Below are 24,267 nucleotides of genomic sequence, written 5' to 3' on the forward strand. Positions count from 1 at the left end.
ACACAAACTTCATGACTCACACACAAACTTCATGACTCACACCCAGACTTCATGACTCACACACAGACTTCATGACTCACACACAAACTTCATGACTCACACACAAACTTCATGACTCACACACAAACTTCATGACTCACACACAAACTTCATGACTCACACACAAACTTCATGACTCACACACAAACTTCATGACTCACACACAAACTTCATGACTCACACACAAACTTCATGACTCACACACAAACTTCATGACTCACACACAAACTTCATGACTCACACACAGACTTCATGACTCACACACAGACTTCATGACTCACACACAGACTTCATGACTCACACACAAACTTCATGACTCACACACAGACTTCATGACTCACACACAAACTTCATGACTCACACACAGACTTCATGACTCACACACAAACTTCATGACTCACACACAGACTTCATGACTCACACACAAACTTCATGACTCACACACAGACTTCATGACTCACACACAAACTTCATGACTCACACACAAACTTCATGACTCACACACAAACTTCATGACTCACACACAAACTTCATGACTCACACACAGACTTCATGACTCACACACAAACTTCGTGACTCACACACAGACGATAGGAGTTAAACCGAGTAATTTAAATCATACAATAATGTTCAGAAATTCAAAGAAAAATATTTACAACTTTATTTTGGTATCACATTAAATAAAAACCACAGTAAATTTTGGTTTATTATGTTAATAAAGAAAGTCACTTGAAAAAAGTGTAAATGTGGCGCGTGGCAAAAATTCTTACTTCGAAAATGTTATTTTTATTTTTTATAACCCCAAAACAATATTTTTTTTTGTACATAGTAAGAACTAAATAAAGAAGAGACAATGTCTTTATTTTAAGTATTATTTTTAATCCTTGAAAAACTTGTAATAAACAGCAAGTTTGAATGACTTATAAATATATTTCTTATAAAATATGTTAATTCTCTGAGTATATATTAGCTACTGAACTTAAGTCTTGTATCATCAGAAACTCTATAGATTGGTTTATTGTGATTGGTGGAAAATATATAAATAAAAATTAATATCAAATGATTCGTAATGTGAGAGAAGGGGAACCTCCTGTCACATGTGTGGAGGGATCACTGAGAGATTTTCAAGGATAACTCCTGCTGGAAGAGGCTGAGCAAGTCAGGACTGAATAGGACTCATTGTGGGTACCTAACGAATGTTTTGGTGCACTGAGAAGCCCATGGCCTGATAGGCGAAGCACTCGCTTCACACGCTGAGGGTACGTGGTTCGATTCCCGGAAAGGGAGAAATCATTAGGCGTGTTTGCTGTCCGCATCCTGAGACATAATTGACCTAATTTGCGGGAAATATTCAGCATAACAAGGGACTGTCTATATAGTAGCATGTCATTGATGTCAGCTTTGGTCTATATACCTTGTACTTGTGCTTGTGGAAATAAAGATAGTATTATTATTATTATTATTATTATTATTATTATTATTATTATTATTATTATTATTATTATTATTATTATTATTATTATTATTATTATTATTATTACTCCAGTGCATCGTTTTCAGCGTAAATAGTGGAAGAGTGAAGCATTTTGTGTACTGGGGGATGATTAGCGGGAGTAACTGGGGAGACCGCCTATGAGGGAGGTGGAGGGTGAGGGACCTACATTGTACTCACCTAGTTGCGGTTACAGGGCTCGGGTCACAGCTCCTGGCCCCGCCTCTTCACTTGCCACTGCTAGGTCACTCTTCCTGCTCCATGAGCCTTATCACACCTCTTCTTAAAGCTATGTATGGATCCTGCCTCCACTACATCACTTCCCAGACTGTTCCACTGCCTAACAACTCTGTGACTGAAGAAATATTTCCTAACATCTCTGTGATTTAGCTGAATCTTCAACTTCCAACTGTGATCCCTTGTTGCTGTGTTCCATTTATGAAACATCCTGTCTCTGTCCACCTTGTCGATTTCTCTCAGTATTTTATATGTCGTTATCATATACCCCCTATCTCACCTGTCCTGTGTCGTCAGGTCGATTTACTTTAACCTCTCCTCGTAAGACATACCCCTTAACTCCGTGTTATGGGGCTATAGGACCCAACATGCATTTATAAGTAACAATTACTCTGGAATACCTAATTATATTAGAATTGATGGGGACTCAGCTCTAAATGTCATAAGGGCAGATCACCCTTATGACTGAGAGGCAGCTGGGACAAGCCTATTTTTCTCAATATAACAGGTTATACTATAGACACACAAACACACAAATGTGCTTGGCAACAGTCTTTTGTTGGTGTGGGAGGAGCTTAGCTAAGCTCCTCCCACACCAACAAAAGACTGTTGCCAAACACAATTCTCCAGTTACCACACTTCTACCACACCTTAATTTTACTTTTACAAAAAGAATTACAGCTTTATAAACTACTTATTTAAATTGTGTGTTTGTGTGTCTATAGTATAACCTATTATATTGATAAAAATAGGCTTGACCCAGCTGCCTCTCAGTCATAAGGGTGATCTGCCCTTATGACATTTAGAGCTGAGTCCCCATCAATTCTAATATAATTAGGTATTCCAGAGTAACTGTTACTTATAAATGCATGTTGGGTCCTATAGCCCCATAACACTCCGGGACTAGTTTTATTGCAAGTCTTTGCACTTTTTCCAAATTTCTTATGCACTTGCCTAGGTGTGAGTTCCAAACTAGTGCTGCATACTCCAATATAGGCCTAACGTACATGGTGTACAGGGTCCTGAACAATTCCATATTGAGATGTCGGAATGCTATTCTTAGGTTTGATATGCGCCCGTATGCTGCAGCAGTTATTTGGTTTATGTGCGTCTCAGGAGATGTGCTCGATGTTATACTCATGCCAAGATCCTTTTCCTTGAGTGAGGTTTGTAGTCTCTGGCCTACTAAACTGTACTTCGTCTGCAGTGTTCTTTGCCCTTCCCCAATCTTCTTGACTTTGCACTTGGTGAAGTTAAACACAAGGAGCCAGTTTCTGAACCAGACCTGCAATCTGTCCAGATACATTTGTAATTCTGCCTGGTCCTTGTCCGATTGAATTCTTCTCATTAACTTCACATCATCTGCAAACAGAAACACTTCTGAGTCTATTTCTTCCGTCACGTCGTTCACATATACCAGAAACAGCACCGGATCTAGCACTGACCCCTGTGTAACCCCGCTCGTCACAGGCGCACACTCTGACACCTCGTCACGTACCATGACTCGCGGTTGTCTTCCCTGATCCATTGCAGTGCCTTCCCTGTTAACCGTGCTTGGTCCCCCTGCTTTTGCACTAATCTCTTGCGTGCAACTGTGTCAAACGCCTTCTTACAGTCCAAGAAAATGCAATCTACCCACAGCCTCTCTCTCTTGTCTTACTGCTGTCACCTTGTCATATAACTACAGTAGGTTTACGACACAGAATTTCCTGTCCCTGAAACCGTTGCTGGTTGTCATTAAATGCATTCCTTTCAAGATGCTCCACCACTCTTCTCCTGATAATGTTCTCCATGACTTTGATACTATACATGTCAGTGGCACTGGTCTGTAGTTTAATGCTTTGTGTCTGTCTCCTTTTTTTTAATTGGGACTACATTTGCTGTCTTCCATACCTCAGGTAGTTGTACTGTTTCGATAAATGTGTTGAAGATTGTTGTTAGTGATACACATAGTGCCTCTGCTCCCTCTCTCAGGGCCCATGGAGAGATGTTATCTGGCCCCATCACCTTTGAGTAATCTAGCTTGCTTAGCAGTCTCTTCATTTCTTCCTCGATTGTATTTATTGTACCCAACACTTGATGGTGTACCCCACCTCTCTGTCTTTCTGGAGTTCCTTCATATCTCCTCTGTGAACACTTCTTTGAATTTCATGTTGAGCTCTTCACGTACTTTGTGGTCGTTTCTTGTGATCTTCCCTCCTTCCTTCCTTAGCTTGATTACCTGGGCCTTGACTGTTGCTTTCCTCCTGATGTGGCTGTACAACTGCTTCAGGTCAGATGTGGCTTTTGCTGCTATGTAATTTTCATATACTTTGGGCCTCCCTTCTTACCTGTGCATATTCATTTCTGACTCTATGACTGCTCTACTTATTCTCCTGGGTCCTTTGCCTTCTATACTTCTTCCATTCTCTAGCACACTTGGTTTTGGCCTCTCTACACCTTTTGATTAACCACGGGCTTATCCTGGCTTTCTCGTTATTTCTGTTACCCTTGGGTACGAATCTCTCCTCAGCTGCCTTGCATATTGTCATATTTTCCATCATCTCATTTACTGATTTCTCTGCCAGTTCTGTGTCCCACTGAACCCCGTGCAGGAAATTCTTCATTCCTGTGTAGTCTCTTCTCTTGTAGTTTGGCTTCATTCGTCCTGCCCTTCCTGCTTCCCTCTCTGCTTGTAACTCTACTATGTATTTGAAGCTCAGACCCACGTAGTCACTGGCCCCGAGGGGTCTTTCACATGTGATGTCCTCAATATCTGCACTACTCAAGGAGAATACTAGGTCCATTCTCCCTGGTTCATCCTCCCCTCACTCTCTGGTAGTGTCCCTTACGTGTTGGTACATGAGGGTTTCCAGTACCACCTCCATCATCATAGCCCTCCACGTTTCTGGGCCCCCATGTGGCTCCAGGTTCTCCCAGTCAATTTCCTTGTGACTGAAGTCACCCACAGTAGACAGCTTTGCCCTGCTCGTATGAGCTCTTCTAGCCACTTCAGCCAGTGTGTCAACCATCGCTCCGTTACTCTCATCATGCTCTCGCCTTGGCCTCCTGCTGCTCTGTTGTGGGTTAAACATCCTTGCAATTACCACCTTGGGACCTCCAGACTGAAGTGTTCCTATTAAGTAGTCTCTTCCTTCTCCTCTGTCTCCTCTCTCCAGCTCATCAAAATCCCATGGATCCTATGGTTTCTGATGAGCAGTGCCATTCCTCCACCCCCTCTGTTCCCTCTCTCTTTCCTCAGGATCTGATATCCCATTGGAAAGATGGCATCTGTTATCCTTTCTGTGAGTTTGGTTTCTGTGAGAGCTATGATGTCCGGTGATGCCCCTTTGATTCTTTCATGCCACTCCTCTCACTTATTTGGTATTCCATCAGCGTTGGTGTACCATACCTTCAGTTTCCTCTCCATCACTGTGTTCTGGGGGTCTATGGGGGTGGGGAACCTGGCAGTGTGCTGTGGGATTCTACAGCATTGTGTGGGGAGGGGGCTGCAAGTGTGGATTGTGGGTTGTGCTCTGATAGCATGTTTGGCTGTGGGGTTCTGGGGGTGGTTCTGTGTGTGCTTGTGTTTGTTGCTCTGGTTGTCCTCTGCTGACTGTCCTTGTCTCTTCCTAGCCCCTTTCGTTTCAGTGTCCTCTCCCTCAGCTGCTGTCGTTCTGGTCTTGTTCTGTCACAGTCTAGGAATGCTATGTTAGCTACTGGCCAACTCTTCCGTATATACGAACTTGGAGAAGCCTTCACAAACACACCTAACTCTAGCATCTTGTACCCAGTTAAATGAGAGAGAAATACGTGCTGATGTACGGAAGAATCACAGTTAAGTGTGATTGGAGACAGTGTAGAGATGAATGTAACGAGTGGGTGGCCAGCCAGGGTGTGAGTGACCAGCCAGGGGGTGAGTAGCCAAGGGGGTGAGTCACCAGCCAGCGGGGTGATTAGTGCGGGGTGTAGGTGGAGGGAGCTCCATAACCTGTATTAAATAAAATGTACAGTAATAATATAATAATATTAATATCTTTATTTCTACAAGTACATGTACAAGGTATACAGGCCTAACTGACATCAATGACACACTACTATATAGAAAGCCCCTAGTTATGCAGAGCATTTCCCGCAGATTAGGTCAGTTTCGTTCCAGGATGCGACCCACACCAGTCGGCTAACACCCAGATACCTATTTTACTGATAGGTGAATATAGACAGCAGATGTCTTAAAGTTATATTTGTTTCAAAATATGATGATGAGCGTGAAACACTTATGTTGCTGGGTAACAATATAATGAGATTACAGCACTCAGCATGGTGCTGGTAATAACATGGTGACGAGAGTACAGCACCCATCATAGTACAATACTCATTATAATAATATAGCACTCAGCATAATACAGTACTCAGCATTGTACACTTACTTGCTAATATGGCAGCTTGTTACATATTTACAGTGAGTGGTGAGAAATGGTGTGTGAGAGGTTTGTGGAGCTGGTGTTGTTGTTGACCAGCCCTATGTTCCTGAGTGCCGCTCATACTCTACTCCCATGTGGTAAGACCAGCACTGTGTTCCTGAGTGCCGCTCATACGCTACTCCCATGTGGTAAGACCAGCACTGTGTTCCTGAGTGCCGCTCATACGCTACTCCCATGTGGTAAGACCAGCACTGTGTTCCTGAGTGCCGCTCATACGCTACTCCCATGTGGTAAGACCAGCACTGTGTTCCTGAGTGCCGCTCATACTCTACTCCCGTGTGGTAAGACCAGCCCTATGTTCCTGAGTGCCGCTCATACGCTACTCCCATGTGGTAAGACCAGCACTGTGTTCCTGAGTGCCGCTCATACGCTACTCCCATGTGGTAAGACCAGCACTGTGTTCCTGAGTGCCGCTCATACTCTACTCCCGTGTGGTAAGACCAGCACTGTGTTCCTGAGTGCCGCTCATACGCTACTCCCATGTGGTAAGACCAGCACTGTGTTCCTGAGTGCCGCTCATACGCTACTCCCATGTGGTAAGACAAGCACTGTGTTCCTGAGTGCCGCTCATACTCTACTCCCATGTGGTAAGACCAGCACTGTGTTCCTGAGTGCCGCTCATACGCTACTCCCATGTGGTAAGACAAGCACTGTGTTCCTGAGTGCCGCTCATACTCTACTCCCATGTGGTAAGACCAGCACTGTGTTCCTGAGTGCCGCTCATACTCTACTCCCGTGTGGTAAGACCAGCCCTATGTTCCTGAGTGCCGCTCATACTCTACTCCCGTGTGGTAAGACCAACAGAGTGTTCCTGAGTGCCGCTCATACTCTACTCCCATGTGGTAAGACCAACAGAGTGTTCCTGAGTGCCGCTCATACTCTACTCCCATGTGGTAAGACCAGCACTGTGTTCCTGAGTGCCGCTCATACTCTACTCCCATGTGGTAAGACCAGCGCTGTGTTCCTGAGTGCCGCTCATACTCTACTCCCATGTGGTAAGACCAGCACAGTGTTCCTGAGTGCCGCTCATACTCTACTCCCGTGTGGTAAGACCAACGCTGTGTTCCTGAGTGCCGCTCATACTCTACTCCCGTGTGGTAAGACCAACGCTGTGTTCCTGAGTGCCGCTCATACTCTACTCCCGTGTGGTAAGACCAACGCTGTGTTCCTGAGTGCCGCTCATACTCTACTCCCGTGTGGTAAGACCAACGCCCGTGTGGTAAGACCAACGCTGTGTTCCTGAGTGCCGCTCATACTCTACTCCCATGTGGTAAGACCAGCGCTGTGTTCCTGAGTGCCGCTCATACTCTACTCCCATGTGGTAAGACCAGCACAGTGTTCCTGAGTGCCGCTCATACTCTACTCCCGTGTGGTAAGACCAGCCCTATGTTCCTGAGTGCCGCTCATACTCTACTCCCGTGTGGTAAGACCAGCGCTGTGTTCCTGAGTGCCGCTCATACTCTACTCCCATGTGGTAAGACCAGCACAGTGTTCCTGAGTGCCGCTCATACTCTACTCCCGTGTGGTAAGACCAGCCCTATGTTCCTGAGTGCCGCTCATACTCTACTCCCGTGTGGTAAGACCAGCACTGTGTTCCTGAGTGCCGCTCATACTCTACTCCCATGTGGTAAAACCAGCACAGTGTTCCTGAGTGCCGCTCATACTCTACTCCCGTGTGGTAAGACCAGCCCTATGTTCCTGAGTGCCGCTCATACTCTACTCCCGTGTGGTAAGACCAGCACTGTGTTCCTGAGTGCCGCTCATACTCTACTCCCGTGTGGTAAGACCAGCACTGTGTTCCTGAGTGCCGCTCATACTCTACTCCCATGTGGTAAGACCAGCACAGTGTTCCTGAGTGCCGCTCATACTCTACTCCCGTGTGGTAAGACCAGCCCTATGTTCCTGAGTGCCGCTCATACTCTACTCCCGTGTGGTAAGACCAGCACTGTGTTCCTGAGTGCCGCTCATACTCTACTCCCGTGTGGTAAGACCAGCACTGTGTTCCTGAGTGCCGCTCATACTCTACTCCCATGTGGTAAGACCAGCACAGTGTTCCTGAGTGCCGCTCATACTCTACTCCCATGTGGTAAGACCAGCCCTATGTTCCTGAGTGCCGCTCATACTCTACTCCCGTGTGGTAAGACCAGCACAGTGTTCCTGAGTGCCGCTCATACTCTACTCCCTTGTGATAAGACCAGCACAGTGTTCCTGAGTGCCGCTCATACTCTACTCCCTTGTGATAAGACCAGCACAGTGTTCCTGAGTGCCGCTCATACTCTACTCCCGTGTGGTAAGACCAGCACAGTGTTCCTGAGTGCCGCTCATACTCTACTCCCATGTGGTAAGACCAGCCCTATGTTCCTGAGTGCCGCTCATACTCTACTCCCGTGTGGTAAGACCAGCACAGTGTTCCTGAGTGCCGCTCATACTCTACTCCCTTGTGATAAGACCAGCACAGTGTTCCTGAGTGCCGCTCATACTCTACTCCCTTGTGATAAGACCAGCACAGTGTTCCTGAGTGCCGCTCATACTCTACTCCCTTGTGATAAGACCAGCACAGTGTTCCTGAGTGCCGCTCATACTCTACTCCCGTGTGGTAAGACCAGCACAGTGTTCCTGAGTGCCGCTCATACTTTACTACCCTGAGGTAAAAGAGTTCATACCGTCCTTCTTCTCTCTGGTAAGTGTAAATATTCATAAGAAAATTCATATGTAGGATTTAGTTCACTGTATCACGACTTTGAAATATTGAATTAATGTTTTAACTAGAGATAAGAAATTTATTTAGAATACTTAAATTTTAGAAATATTTTGGATATTCAAGGGTTTTCAAGTATTTTAAGACGCACCAGGTTTTAAAATTACACATTGAGACAAATCCAGTAAGAGATTTAGATTGTAAGTGATCTTATTTACTTCGATATTAAGAAAAAAATCTTTACTCCATTGTTGGACCTGAAAGTGAATGTAAAAATGAACACAATATTTTATTATCTTTTTTTTTAAATTTTTTTAACAAAAAAATCAAATGAAATTACATATGACTAACTTCAAATACGTTTAGTTTATATTAACTAAAACTTACTTGTTAATTTTCATAGCTGCTATAAAAATATTTTTTAAATGTTATGATAATATATCAAATTAAAAAAATTCTCTAAAAATAAACATCTCACAGATTTAAAATAGAACTCCAGGACGCTAGAAATTTCTTGTCATTGTTGCACGCAGAGAGATCAACTTTAAAAGCATTAAAATGAATTGCAATTCCATTATATTTCATATTCTTGTCAAAAATATCTTTCCAGTTGTAAAATAAAATCTCTCGGATGGTATAGCAAATACAACATCAGTATAGCAGCACTGTGACGTTATGGAGGCTTTTCTAAAATGTTACACATTGAATATTATTCTTAGTTAGTCGCGGCCCTGAAACATCTCGAGTTATAACAGCAGTTCTGGGAGAAGAATCAGATCCAAGTTGCTCTGTCTTCTTTCTTACTGACGGGTCCCCATCCTTCACCCAAGTTTTCACGGTATGCAGATTTCTCTTGAAATATTTGACATTGCTGTATTTATAAGATTTATAAATAAGGTCGCTGAGTAAGTGCGTTTTACGCATTTGTCACTATTTTTACAGGAGACATTTTTTCCGTGGTCTCCCTGGAGTGTTGCAGTGTTTGAGGTGACATGGAGAGATCACGACGCGAATATGACGCTGTTACAGCTCACTAGGATGGTCAGGCACGCTCAGCGGGTACGTCACACTCACATTACTACAGAGGTAGTTGAAGTCACATCGCTACTGAAAGAAGTAGGTCTCACAATGTTAACTATGATGCCGTCAACAGCTGCGGCAGGAGTCCAGGTGTACGACTGTGGTGGTGGTTAGTGATGACGCAGTCTTTCTGGCAGCCTTCTTTGAGTGCTTGCTGAAGAGCCGCCTCCAGGAGTGGTCAACTAGGATTCTCGTCGTAACAAGATTGTCTCTATCGCACATGCAGCACCTCTACTGGGTCTTCTCTACGACGAACTCCATGTTGCTCGTAGTGGAAGACATTCCTGAAACATTCAGGTAATAAATGACCGGATTTGATTATATATTTAATTGTCCGAAACCACAAATATAGTCATTTATCTCCTGCCACGAAAGCCTGAATAAAGTTTTCCAAACTAATACAATAAGAAGGAAACAATATATATAATTTTTTTTGTCAGGTGCGGAATATACATACATCTGCCATACAGCTCACCAAGCGACAAGGCAATGCTGCTTGCTTCCTGGTCGCCTCAACGAGGTCTCACACTTACTACTAATTTACCGCTATTTCCGGAAAAATACATAAGGTGCGCGCTTCTTAGAGCTGTTGCTTTATATATATATATATATATATATATATATATATATATATATATATATATATATATATATATATATATATATATATATATATATATATATATATATATATTGCGCAGTGTAGTGATTAATAAGAAATAATAATACTGAGACCGAAACAATGCAAGACCCGAAATTTGAAAACAACAATTTGTTCAGTTTATTCTGGATAATTTTTCAAGTCTCAGTTTCCGTGATTAATAGTCCAGGATTGACGGAGACGAAGTCGAAAAACTTCCTCTCCATATTGTGGTTTAATTGTAAATTAGAAATTAGAGAATAACGAAAAAAGGCACAATACCGTGACTGGAACAATACACAAATAACAGGGAATTAAGCCTACTGATTGGCCTTGCGAGTGACACCACACGCCCACGTATGGCCACCAGTCTGAGTGTGATCATACCTAAAGTTTTTTTTTTTTATATTTTATTTAAAACAATACAATACATTAAATAAATAAAAGAACATAGTATCAGTTCTTACCCAGAATTATAAATTACATTGTCAAAATACACATAAACATTTAACTTTGTGCTGACACAAACTGTCCCTCATCCTCTATACATTTTTTTTTTTTTTTTTTTTTTTTTTTTTTTTTTTTTTTTTTTTTTTTTTTTTTTTTTTTTTTTTGTATTTAAAATACAGTATACATTATACGTGTAAGCAAACATGTTACGAAACCAATCAACATGTAACAACAAAATTAAAGTACAACATACGTATACACAATCAAAAAAGAAAAAGAAACTTCGCACAGGTGTACCAACAACATATCCAGAGAATCTACTTCAGCACACTTAAACATCTTATGCCAAGTTTTATATACAAAACAATTCTTAAAGGTAAAAACCTCACCACATACCATTAAAACCTATACATCCACCCCCCACCAAAGGTACATTTATAAAGTCGTACATATGTGCTCTGGAAGTAAAATGTACCCCCCCCCCATCAAATACCTACAAAACAATGACATACTATAAGAGCGCAGGATACTACTTGCTCTAAGTAACAATTATGAAAACTTTGCCTAGCATACAAGGATAATATACTCTATATCTCAACACGGGTGCAATCCACCCAAGACTTCTTCATACACTATATACCCTATACCAGTATTAATACATAATATACACCGCTACTTGAACTCATATGCACACCTGATCCAACAAAGTCATCTGAAATTGCGTATTTACACAAAATCAATATACATTTTTATATTACCTTACATATACTCTTATATGTGACTTTAAACAATAAAATAGCAAAGGGAAAACAACAGCGTGTACTTAAAATATTTAACACTACCCTACACATACAGTGTCACACGACATGTACTATATAATCTTAACCAGGCCGCTGAAACATTATATGTTAGGCCTTATGTACAAAAATACAATCTCGCATAATATAAAACTGTACCACGTTACTCATTACAGCTATGTAAACTTCGAACCTTCTGATATACAGAAATTGTGTCTTACAGAATGCATCCAACAAGAAGGGAAACCCCGGACTTTGTATTACAGCATATTCGATACAGTCATATGACATACCTTAGTAACACCATTTAGTATGTGCTTTCTATAACATCTTTGAAGGCACTCTCACAATAACGAACAGTCATTCTCACACACACAAAAACTTTAAGATTCTACCCTTTCATTCACCTTGTATACACACAATGATGTAGTGCTCCAATACATTACGTACATATACTATCCAAAATCTTCACAACATAAAGGGAACACATGTGTAAAAACACCACCCACACCACACTCACTACTCAGGAAAAGCATAAATGTATCAGTGCAAATCCAGTCACACACTTTAAAAGCCATCCACACATCTCCGCTCAAGAAACTAGCCCGTCGCTACCCATTTACACTTAAATCCCGTAAATCCTTTAACTTAAAACTCCGGTATCCCTCAGTAAACGCTGTCTCCCACCTTCCCCCATAAACATCCCTATTGCGACACTTAGTTCTATAAATGGTGGCCGCTAACACCTTTATTCTTTCATCCACACCCACCTCCCTCATAGCCCAAGACGTATAAATAAAATCAGTAACCACATACGCAACCGCATTCACCACCATCTGACTCATCCCACCTATATCTAAACTTAACACCCTTAACACCTGTAACCCTTCCCCACCCACTAACCTAACTACCCTACCTAACCATACCCTCACAGCTTCTAAATAATTACAAAAATACACCGCATGAAAAATAGTCTCGGAACATCCACACGCTTTGCACTCCCCACCCTCCCTTAGTCTCCTATTAAATAACACAACACCAGACGGCAAGATTCCATGTAGAAACCTAAACATTACCTCCCTTACACCTGGTTTAATACGCAATTGCCGTAAACATTTCCAGATATTCCCCCACGCATACATGGGGTATGCCCCCTCAACTGCCGCCACCACAGACCCACCCCCCACCCTCTCAAGAATCCTCAATTTAAGGCGCTTCGGATCCCTCACCGTCATTAAAACCCTCAACATGGCCTCACCAATCATTAAATCCTTACCCCCCCACCATCGTTGCATATCCATACGCAGTTTTTCTAGCCCCCCTTTCCTCGCCCCCACCTCCCCCAAATACCCGCGTTTTAGATACACACTCATCATACGCTTTTCTAAATGTATAAGCCCCAGCCCCCCGTGGCTAACGGGAAGCGTCACCACCCCTCTACTTAGCCAGTCACAACCCGATCCCCATATAAATCGGAAAATCCCATGTTGCAACCGTTGCACCTCTCGCCGCCTCAGCGGGTATACTGCCACCACGTGCCATATCTTACTATACAACAGCACGTTCGTCACAATGACCCTCTGATGCAACGTTAGCTGCGCCGTCCTCAAACCACCCAATCTTTTCAATACCCCATCCACGGTGCGCATCGAATTTACCTCTTGTGCGACCCTATCATTCTTAGCGTACACTATCCCACAAATCAATAGCTGATCCACCACACTCCACCCGCGCCCTACAGTCCCATCTCTATTTACGTTATTGCCTAGGTCCATATACTTAGACTTTGCCACATTAATTTCCATCCCAGTAGCCTCTCCAAACACATCTACCACCTTTCCAACCTTGTGTAAATCCGTCTCATCCCTCACCAATACAGTTGTATCATCCACATAACCCACAATACCCGGCCAACCCTCTCGTTCATTACTAACCCCTCCACTTGCGATACTCCACCTAACTGCCCTATAAAAGGGATCCTGGAGGCACGCAAACAATATTTGCGATAGAGGGCAACCCTGTCGCAAACCCCTTCCCATCTGAATGTTAACACCTAGCCTTCCATTAACCTGTACTCTCATAGATGCTCCCTGATACAATGTTTTCGCCCAAGATATAATTTCCTTCCCGAATCCCTGCCAACGCATGAACCTCCATAACGCATCCCTCTCCACACTATCGTAAGCAGCTCGCCAATCCAATGCCAACACACCCCCACCCCCCAACTCCCCCCTCTTTTCTATAAAACTTCTAAGAACTCCATGCCCTTCATACATTGTCCTACCCGGTACCCCATATTGTCCTCTGTCAATTACGTTACCTATCACCTTTTTTATTCTATTCCCTAATATTCGTGCAAATAACTTATAATCGCCACACATAAGCGATATTGCTCGGTAATCCTCTACTGTAGTCTGTCCACCTTTCGGAACTAATACCACGACAGCAGTCCTTTGCTGCTCCCCCATTTCCCCATCATCCTTCATTACATTGAATAACCTAACTAAAAATCCTCTCAATACTTCCCAATTCCTAACGTAAAAATCATTAGGCAACCCATCTACACCTGGCGCCTTACCTAAACTTGCACCAGACAAAGCTTGCGAAATCTCACTTTCCGTGATCGGACCTTCTAATGTTACCCTATCCATACCATCAATCTCACATTGCACGAAACCTCCCATTTCCTTTAAAGCCTCATCTCGAATACCTCCGTTTTGTGCATATGACCTAAACCATGCATCTAGATAACCACTCATACCCTCTGTCGTTACTAATACCTGCCCCTCTCTATACCCTCCCATCCCCACATGAACAGTTAATCCCATCATCTCCGTCGCCACTCTTCTCTTACGCTGTTTCCTCAACACGCATGCCGAAGGCCTGTCACCCCATAACACCTCTTCCAGCCCACCCAAAACTCGCGCGCCATCAAATCTTTCATTTTGCAAATCCCTGATACGCTCCTTTAATCCCTCAATATCATCCACCGGATGACTAGCACTCCCACGCTCGTAGCAAGCTCTCAACTGTCCCTCAAGATAAGATTGGTACCCATACTTCAACCTGTTATATTCCCTCCCACTACGAATATAAAATTCCTTAATACGAGATTTCGCCACAGAGTCCCACCAACTAACCAATTCACTATTCCCAGGCGCCTCCGCCACCAACTCCTCCCACAATTGAACAAATGACTGTTGATACTCTTCTTGCTGCAACAACTTTACATTCAACTTCCAAAACCCCTTACACCTTCTCGGCAACCCCTCCCAACCTATATCCACCAAAACACCCCTGTGATCAGAAAATACTACGTCCATTACCCTCACACTATGTATTACAACTGTCCTGGGAACGTATAATCGATCGAGCCTAGCCGCATACCCACGCTTAATAAATGTGTGCTCCACCACCTCACCTCCCTCAACATCTGTCAATCCTATCCCGGATAACAATTCTCCCAATATCCTCAAACAATGCCCTGCCCCTCTCGGTTCAACATCCTTATTCCTTATCACACAGTTCCAGTCACCTCCTATCACAGCAACCCCCGGCAATCCACGCAAATAATATACCAGAACGTCCCTTACGAATTTATTCTTTATCCTCACATCTCCCTCTGCTGGGCCATACACACACACCAACGTCATCTGTACCTGACCCCATAACCCATCCACGCGAATCACCCTCCCCTCTCCCCCCTCACTATGCCTGACAACCAACGGGCTAGTTTCTTTCACCAAAATGGCCACACCTCCTTTCAATCTGACTGCATGCTCAACATACACATTATACCCATCCACCTTCAACTCATAACCCGGTCTATAATTGTGTTCCTGCAAGAACACAACGTCAACGTCATGACGCACCAAATATTCCTTAAACCACTCACACTTTCTCTGAGACCTCAAGCCATTGATGTTCAATGTCAGGCACTTAAAACCGACAAAGGGGGTTTCCCTCTTGACACTACCGACTTATCACCTGATCGTTTCATTGCACCCTTTTCCCTCCCCCCCCCTTTCTGTCCACCCTTACCCAACCCCTGCCCCTGGGCGCCACTTGAACCTCTCCGCATGGCTTCCGCCCATGTTTTCTTCCCAGGTCTTTGTGCGGGCGTAAGCACGTCGTCGGAATCCGAAAGCACTGCTGCGCGCTTTCGCGTCGTACCCGCGACCTGCATCAAGTCATCCAGCTCAGTGCCATGATGAACCTCCACCTCCACAGTTCTCACCAACTGTGCATCCTTACGACACACTTCAGTCTGGGTTGGCGTCACCACGCCCTCCTCAACTGCAGACCCATGATCCAGGTCTGTACCAACATCCGGACAAGGACTCTCATTATCCAAAATGTTCTCAAACGTCGACACTATCGTAGTTTCCGCGTCACTACCATTCGCTTCCGCGATGACCTCATCAAGCACTTGTACAACGTCCAGGGAAGTGATGTCGTCCCCCTGCGTAGCCCCCGCCATCTCCTTTTCTTCGGCCCTCTCAACCTCCTCACTCCATGTCAAACTCTGCTGAGGCAGAGTCGAAAACAGTTGATCTTGATCCTCTCTCCTTTCCTCCACATCTCGTCGTTGCTGCTGGTCCCTATCACCACGTCTTCTTTCACATTGCGCAGCCAGGTGATCATACGACCCGCACAAACGGCAAGTGCTTCGCTGCCCAGCGTATGTTACAAAAACCTGAGTCCTGAAATCTTCCATCACCACGTACGATGGAATTGGATGTCTGAGCGTCATCTTGACAGAGAATGCACCCTCAGGTATCCCCATATACTGGCCAACTGACCACCTTCCTGCAGTGATCGTATGTATTGTGCCGTATTTACACATAATGAACCGGATGTCAGATGCATCCGCCTCGAACGGCACATTCCTGATCTTAACCCATGTGTAATAGCTGGACACATCATGCAGCCGCACCGTCACAGCATGGTTAACTGGTATGGCCACCTCTTGAAACTTATTCACAACTGCCTCATACACAGTCGCCGAACTAAATTTTACAAAAATCCTCTTCGTTCCGTTCAATGCAAGTCCACAAATCTCCTCTTTGGCTATTCCGTAGGTATCTCTGATGATTGCAGGCAAAAGCAACTCCATTGATGGCCCCGTTACAGCTCCACTGGTTAATACAATGCAGACTGTATTTACCCTGCGCCGGCGAGCCTGCGCCATGTTGGTGAAAATAATACTGCCACCAGACAACTCCAGGGGGCAGCAGCAGCACACGTCCTCTCCACTCAAGGGTTGAGAGACGAATAATTTTCCCTGCAGCAGCAGCAGCAGCAGCAGCAGCAGCAGCAGCAGCAGCAGCAGCATCAGCAGCAGCAGCAGCAGCAGCAGCAGCAGCAGCAGCATCAGCAACAGCAGCAACAGCAGCAGCAGCAGCAGCAGCAGCAACAGCAGCAACAGCAGCAGCAGCAGCAGCAACAGCAGCAGCAGCAGCAGCAGCAGCAGCAGCAGCAGCAGCAGCTGTAGTGGAAGATTTCCAATCAAACTGGGAAGCCACCAGCCGAGGCTATTGGATAATTAAGTACACATAAGTACAATTATTATAAATAGCACCGTACCAAGAGCCATATTACAGTCACCCTCTATCCCCCGCATAATCCACCAACTACCTACAAGCTGCAAGCTTCAATTTCTATAAATACATCTCACATACTTTATTTCTGTCACCAGTGCAGAGCAGAAAGGTAAAGCAGAAAACAGTTTTTCATGGAATGCAGAGTGAAGTAGGATACTGGCAGGATGTCAGTACGGTATACCTATGGGACATGTAAAAAATATCCTTGGAAGGAAATCCAGGATCACATGCAACCTGTGCTTTTCCAGGCATCATATCTCTCGTGCAAGAATAAACACTACCTCAATGACATCGAACTAGCAAGGTGCTTCCGGTTTTGCAATAAAGTTATAGATCTTTGGACAGGTATCAGAAAGGTACTCAGGAGCGTCATAAATAATAAAAATAAGCAAGAAAATAAAGAGGAACTCTTGGATAGTCTACCCAAGATACATAGAACATGGGAGTAAGGGATAGGAGTGAACATAAAAAGTGCAGAATGCCCGTACCACAACAGATGACTCAGAATTGAATAATCACCCACTGAAAAAAATACAGGAAACAAGAACGTCAGCTAACCCAATCCCTACCCATAATGCTAACTCAGACCCATCCTCCAGCCCCAGTGTTAATCCAGATTTGACCCACAGCACTGGTGCTGACCCAGGCTCAGATTCAGCCCCCAGCCTTAGTGCTAGTCCAGACTTTGAGAACATATAATTATATGTTACGAAGTGTTGATTAAGACCCATGGTGACATATCTTGCTTGTTTTGCGCTAGGGAGACACAATAAACTAGATGTTCAGATGGAACTTGTGAGGGAAAAGTTCAACAGATAGGAGTAGCGAGCGAGTATATGGTAACGATAGTTTTATTGCCGGCTGCTTGTTAAGGTAGGGTCAGTCTAGCTCCCGCTATCCCCTCCCCCCCCTTTTTCCCCACCCTGAAAGGTGACGTGTGGGGCTCCAGCCAAACAGTAATCACTCGACTCACAGCTCCCCGCACAACTGTAAGTAAAAGCCTCTGCTCCTATTCAAGTGGATAATAAACTTGGTCATTTCAGTTTTAAGCTCCACATGAGACTTTTAGATAATCACCACCTTTTTTAAGTATCTTGCACTTATCATGGAGAGTGATTTCTTAAGCAGTGGGTAACCTGTCTCTCTTTCCAGCTTGGAATGACAGATCGGGTCACCTGCCAACCAACGAGAAGTGTTGAAGGAGAAGGACTTTTGCAAAAGTCCGGAGATGTCACTTTTTAATCTACCTACCTGATTAACTGTAGGTGACAGCAGACAACAACCCCTCATCTTTGTAGTGGTAAAGAACCTGCGTTCCTGTCATCTGGACTGACTATTCAAGGCTATAGACTCTGTGAAGAACTAGTCGTTGGGTTGTCACCAACACCTGTGACCCCCCCCACATCATCAGTAACGGCTACAATTTCTACAAGACGGTGTCAACCTCCACCAGACACCCCATTATAACTGTATATATTAGTGTTGAATTCAAATGTTATTTTTTCATTTCATTTTTCATTTTTTTTCAAACAGGATACACCTTCATGTTTCAATGTTTTATCTTTGCATTAATAAATAATAAAGTGTTTATCTTTGTGAATTATTTCTTTTTCTATTCATTAATTTTCCTGAGGAGGAGCCAGCCTTGGTAATACTGTCTGAAGTTGTTACAGGGCTGAGTAAGCCTTCACAAAATCAAAAGCTAAACAAGAGATAAATGAATAAAAAGACAGAAATAGCTAACACAGAAACAAAATGCTTAGAACTGAAACATAAAATGGTGATCTTTTCAGACTTTTACGACAGCCGACACTGAGAGTGGCGACGGAGGCCTTTTACTCTAAAGAAGTGGGAGATGTCCACAAGGACTGGGGACATGAAGATCATATGCTGAACTACCTGGCTCAAGGGCTAAACTTTTCGTAAGTTCACAATCCTAAAAACTCTATTACCAGCGAAGATGCTAATATTTTCTTGTGTAATATTAATGGGTGCTTCCTTCTCATCACCTAACAGGTACACATGAAAGAAAAGAGAGAGTTAGGTTAGTTTACTTTCTATATTTTTTTAGGTTTGGTTATTATTACTGTGTCATTAATTTTAGAAGTCTGACAATAGTTGTTGGCTATCTGTTCTGACTGTTACCCGGCCAGTCAGGCTGGGTAACAGTCACTGTCATCATTCTAGTGAAGACGGTCCTTTGGGAACATACTTGCTTGGACATCCTCCTCTTATCTGCAATTTTGCAAGCTCCTGATGATATGTTGATTGCAACATGAAAGGCCTATAACCATCATTCTACTCCCCCGTGGTTGTTTTGCATATATATATATATATATATATATATATATATATATATATATATATATATATATATATATATATATATATATATATATATATATATATATATATATATATATATATATATATAGGCAGGTACCACCTCTAGAACTGTAATAGGGACCCTCATCCTCAGAGAAAAGAATAAACTTGCTTCAGGGAAAACTCAAGGTTCTTAATGAAGCTGTTTGAGAATTTTCTCCTACCACCCCCTATATTTTATATATATTTTATTTAAAGACAAAATACATTGACAAAACATTCACAATATATATATATATATATATATATATATATATATATATATATATATATATATATATATATATTTATTTTTTCAGCAAACCGGCCGTATCCCACCAAGGCAGGGTGGCCCTTGCTCCCGGCATTTTAGTCGCCGCTTACAACACGCATGGCTCACGGAGGAAGAATTCTTTTCCACTTCCCCATGGACATAAGAGGAAATAAACAAGAGCTAGTGTAGTGTGACCTAAGTAAAAGTAGAAGTAGCAAGACGTACCTGAAATTTTGCATGTTTATGAGACAGAAAAAAGACACCAGCAATCCTACCATCATGTAAAACAATTACAGGATTCCGTTTTACACCCACTTGGCAGGACGGTAGTACCTCCCTGGGCGGTTGCTGCCTACCAACCTACTACCTACACACACACACACACACACACACACACACACACACACACACATATATATATATATATATATACATATATATATGGCGGAGAAGCATTGGTGATGAATGTTGCAACGAGAAGAAGGCTGGAAGCAGCGAAGATGTGTCTGAGAACAATGTGTGGTGTGAATATTATGCAGAGAATCCGTAGTATGGAGATTAAGAGTTGTAGTGTTTCTAAAAGTATTATCCAGAGGCTAAGGAGTTGTTGAGGTGGTACGAAGGATGGAACAAAATAGAATGTCTCGGGGAGCGTATAAATCTGTAGTGGAAGGAAGGCGGGGTAGGGGTCGTCCCTGGAAAGGTTAGAGGGAGGTTGTAGAGGAGGTTTCGTGTGCCAGGGGCTTGGACTTCCAACAAGCATGCGTGAGTATGTTAGATAGGAGCTAGTGGAGGCAAATGGTTTTATAAGTTGACGTGCTGTTGGAGTGTGAGCAAAGCAACATTATGATGGGATTCAGGGAAACCGGTTAGTCGGTTTTCCTGTAGGAGTACAGTGCAGGTACGTGCTGTTCAGAGTACAGTACGTACTCCTCCTTCAGGTACGTACGTATTCCTTCAAAGTACAGTGACTGCATTCTGAAGGAGAGGTGGAGATACGTTGCAGTTTTTTTAACTGAAATGTAGGCGAGCTTCTGGCAAGACAGTGATGGAGTGAATTATGATGAAAGTGTTTCTTCTTTTTAGAGTCACACAGCCTTGGTGGGAAACAGCCGATGTGTTAATAAAAACTAAAAAAAAATATATATCATCTATTTTTCACAACTATTTCAACATATTTTTGTAAACAAATGACAAGCAAAGAATAAAATATTCAAACCTAAGTTAGTAAATATGACGTTTCTATTAACTCTAGTACTAGTGTTATACAAATTAATATTAAAAAAAAAAAAAAAAAATAAAAATAATATTTAAAAAAAAAAAAATAAAAAAAAAAAAAATCTTCACTAAAATCGATATTTCTCTGTTTTGTTTTAAAATAATCCTTAAACAAATCTACACGGTTAGAGCTGTATAGCCCTTGTGGCTTAGCGCTTCTTTTTGATTATAATAATAATAATACACGGTTAGAATCATTTATAGTATAGGCTCTATGTGTAACACACATGGCTCTATGTGTAACACACCTGGCTCTATGTGTAACACACCTGGCTCTATGTGTAACGCACCTGGCTCTATGTGTAACACGCCTGGCTCTATGTGTAACACACCTCGCTCTATGTGTAACACACCTGGCTCTATGCGTAACACACCTTGCTCTCTGGTTCGTAATGTACACACAGTGACAGCCTCAACGTTTTCCTTCTGCAGGTACAAGTATGTAAACCCAACTGATGGTACTTTTGGCTCCAAGCAGAGTGATGGGTCCTGGACCGGCATGGTGGGTATGGTGATCAGGAGGGTAAGTATGAGTGGCATGGTGAGTATGGTAGTGAGGAAGGTAGGTGCATAATATGTAGGGTTTGGTACTGAAAGTTAGTGTGTGGAATGTGGGTATGGTGCTGAGCAGCGTTAAGGATGTGTGTGTGTTATAATGTGTACATGAAAGGTATACAATAACGACAAGATGAAAATTAGACACAGGTGCAACATCTGGGTATTTTTACTGTAGACGTTTCGCCATCCAATGGCTTCATCAGGGACAAATAGAAAACATTAGAACTATATACCAAAGATGAGGTACTCAGTCCCTCAGCCTTAGAGTTGGTGTGAAGAGCACTGTAAGAGCACGACAACGGTGCTCTTCACACCAGCTCTAAGGCTGAAAGACTGAGTACCTCATCTTTTGCATATAGTTCTACTGTCTTCTTATCAGTTATAATGGGAGCTGTACAAGCCGGGATGAAAGATAGACTTCGGAGGCTCGTTACTTTATTTGGGTTCTTCTACATGGCAGTGTTTTGGCTGCCCAAGGCCCAGAGGGCCATGCTCGTGAGAGAATGACTGAGTAAACAATTGTTGTCTGAGTGACGTCGGCTGCCATAGTGAGGCAGAGTGAGCATGCTGCGGGCCTAGCTTGGTAGGCTTGTAGATGTCAGCACCAGTATATGGCGAGTAATGCAAACGGCAGCCTGACGTGCGATATAAATCTAACTGGGCATACACATTATGTCCCTGAATTTGTATTGACAAAACCTCTGGATGGCGTAACGTTTAAACAAAGATTCCTTGATGTTGCACATGTGTCTAATTTTCACATTGTGTATAGTGCTGAGGAAGGTATATGTATCATTCAAGGTATGGTGATCATAAAGATAAATGAATGGTATGATGGACATGGTGTTTAAGAGGATAAGTGGCTGCCGTGGTGGGCATGGGGCTGATGAGGGTGTGTTATGGTGGACATGGGGCTGACGAGGGTGTGTTATGGTTGATATTGGGTTGAGGAGGGTGAATGTGTTATGGTGGACATGGGGCTGATGAGAATGGGTGTATCATAGTGGACAGGGGGCTGAGGAGGGTGAGTGTGTCATAGTGGATATGGGGCTGAGCCAAATCTCTGTTTTCTTGGGATCCTTTATACTATTTCTTCCACATCTTCCTAGGCGTAGCGCTCCAGAATCACCAGTGTCATCAGCATCTCTTCAGAATCAGACCAACAGTTGACTTTGCTACGCTCAAATTTTCGGCGATCTGTCTGATACTCAAATCAGTATATTTTCTAAGAGTTACAATACTTACACGATTCCTAGGTGTAACGTCTATCATGAATTTCAGCAGTAATCATGAACTGAAAGGAAGAATTTGGCGAAACCACATTCACTCATAGAGCACGATTGCAGGAATAGCCTTACAGAACAACAACTGTTGTAGCACTGGCGAGAGTTGCAGGGTAACACCACAGCTGGATGATTGTCAGAGGTCGGCAGTAACCTGTTCTGAAAAGAAAAGAACCCAAACTACATTAATTGAGCCGGAGATTAAGACATATTATGAAATAATTACAAAATTTACTCCTGTCCCAATTAATTTGCATACTACTGTACATCTACAGTAGTTTGCGCAGCTCCACATATAAGTAATGCTCCCGCATGACTAATGCTTGCATGGCTAGAGGCATGCTCCTTGGTATACCCTCGACTGTATCAGCATTCTTTTAATATTTTTTTTATCATACTGACAGTCTCCTAACGAGGTTGGGTGACCCGAGAGAAAGAAGAAACACTTTCATTCATGACTCTCCAAAATGTAACATCCCCATCTCTCCTTCAGAGTGTAGGCACTATACTTCCCACCTCCAGGACTCAAGTCCAGTTAACCAGTTTCCCTGAATACCTTCATAAATGTTACATTTCTCACACTCCAACGCACATCAGATCATGAAAAATACTCAAGTATAATATACTTACCTAAGCTTGCTTGATATCCAAGCCACTAGCATTTAAAAACCTCCTTTACCCCCCCCCCTTCTCTCCAACTCTTCCAAGAACGACCCCTACCCTCCTTTCCAGATTTATATACCCTCCTACTTATTCTTTTTCACCCCATCCTCTCTAAATGTCCAAACCACAACAACACTCTCTTCTCAGCCCTCTGAATAATTTTTTTGGTAACTCCGCACCTAATAATCTACAAACTATGAGTTCTCTGCATAATATTCATACCACACATTGGCATCAGGCACAACATTAATGTTTTCAGCCTCCACCTCGCCGCAACATTCAAATCCCATCCTTCACACCCATATGAGAGTGAGGCAAAAATCTAATTAATTCAACCATTTGATAGGT

At 43.1% G+C, this 24,267-nt stretch overlaps 1 protein-coding gene and 1 long non-coding RNA gene across 2 annotated transcripts in view; both read left to right on the forward strand.

Annotated features, from left to right (window-relative positions):
• The first annotated feature begins 9,089 nt into the window (after positions 1–9,089).
• On the forward strand, positions 9,090–10,302 carry LOC138853079 (uncharacterized). Its single transcript, XR_011392328.1, has 3 exons — positions 9,090–9,767; positions 9,872–9,988; positions 10,083–10,302. It is a non-coding gene; the product is annotated as an uncharacterized lncRNA (long non-coding RNA).
• A 6,783-nt stretch (positions 10,303–17,085) lies between these two features.
• LOC128689617 (probable glutamate receptor) overlaps positions 17,086–24,267 on the forward strand; it is a 33,341-nt gene continuing 26,159 nt past the window's right edge. The window contains exons 1-3 of the mRNA XM_070087708.1: positions 17,086–17,141; positions 19,293–19,421; positions 21,848–21,938. Of these exons, the coding sequence (XP_069943809.1) occupies positions 17,086–17,141; positions 19,293–19,421; positions 21,848–21,938 (276 nt within the window). The remainder of the gene's footprint in view (positions 17,142–19,292; positions 19,422–21,847; positions 21,939–24,267) is intronic.

Source organism: Cherax quadricarinatus, chromosome 22, assembly GCF_038502225.1.
Source record: "Cherax quadricarinatus isolate ZL_2023a chromosome 22, ASM3850222v1, whole genome shotgun sequence".
NCBI lineage: Eukaryota > Metazoa > Arthropoda > Malacostraca > Decapoda > Parastacidae > Cherax > Cherax quadricarinatus.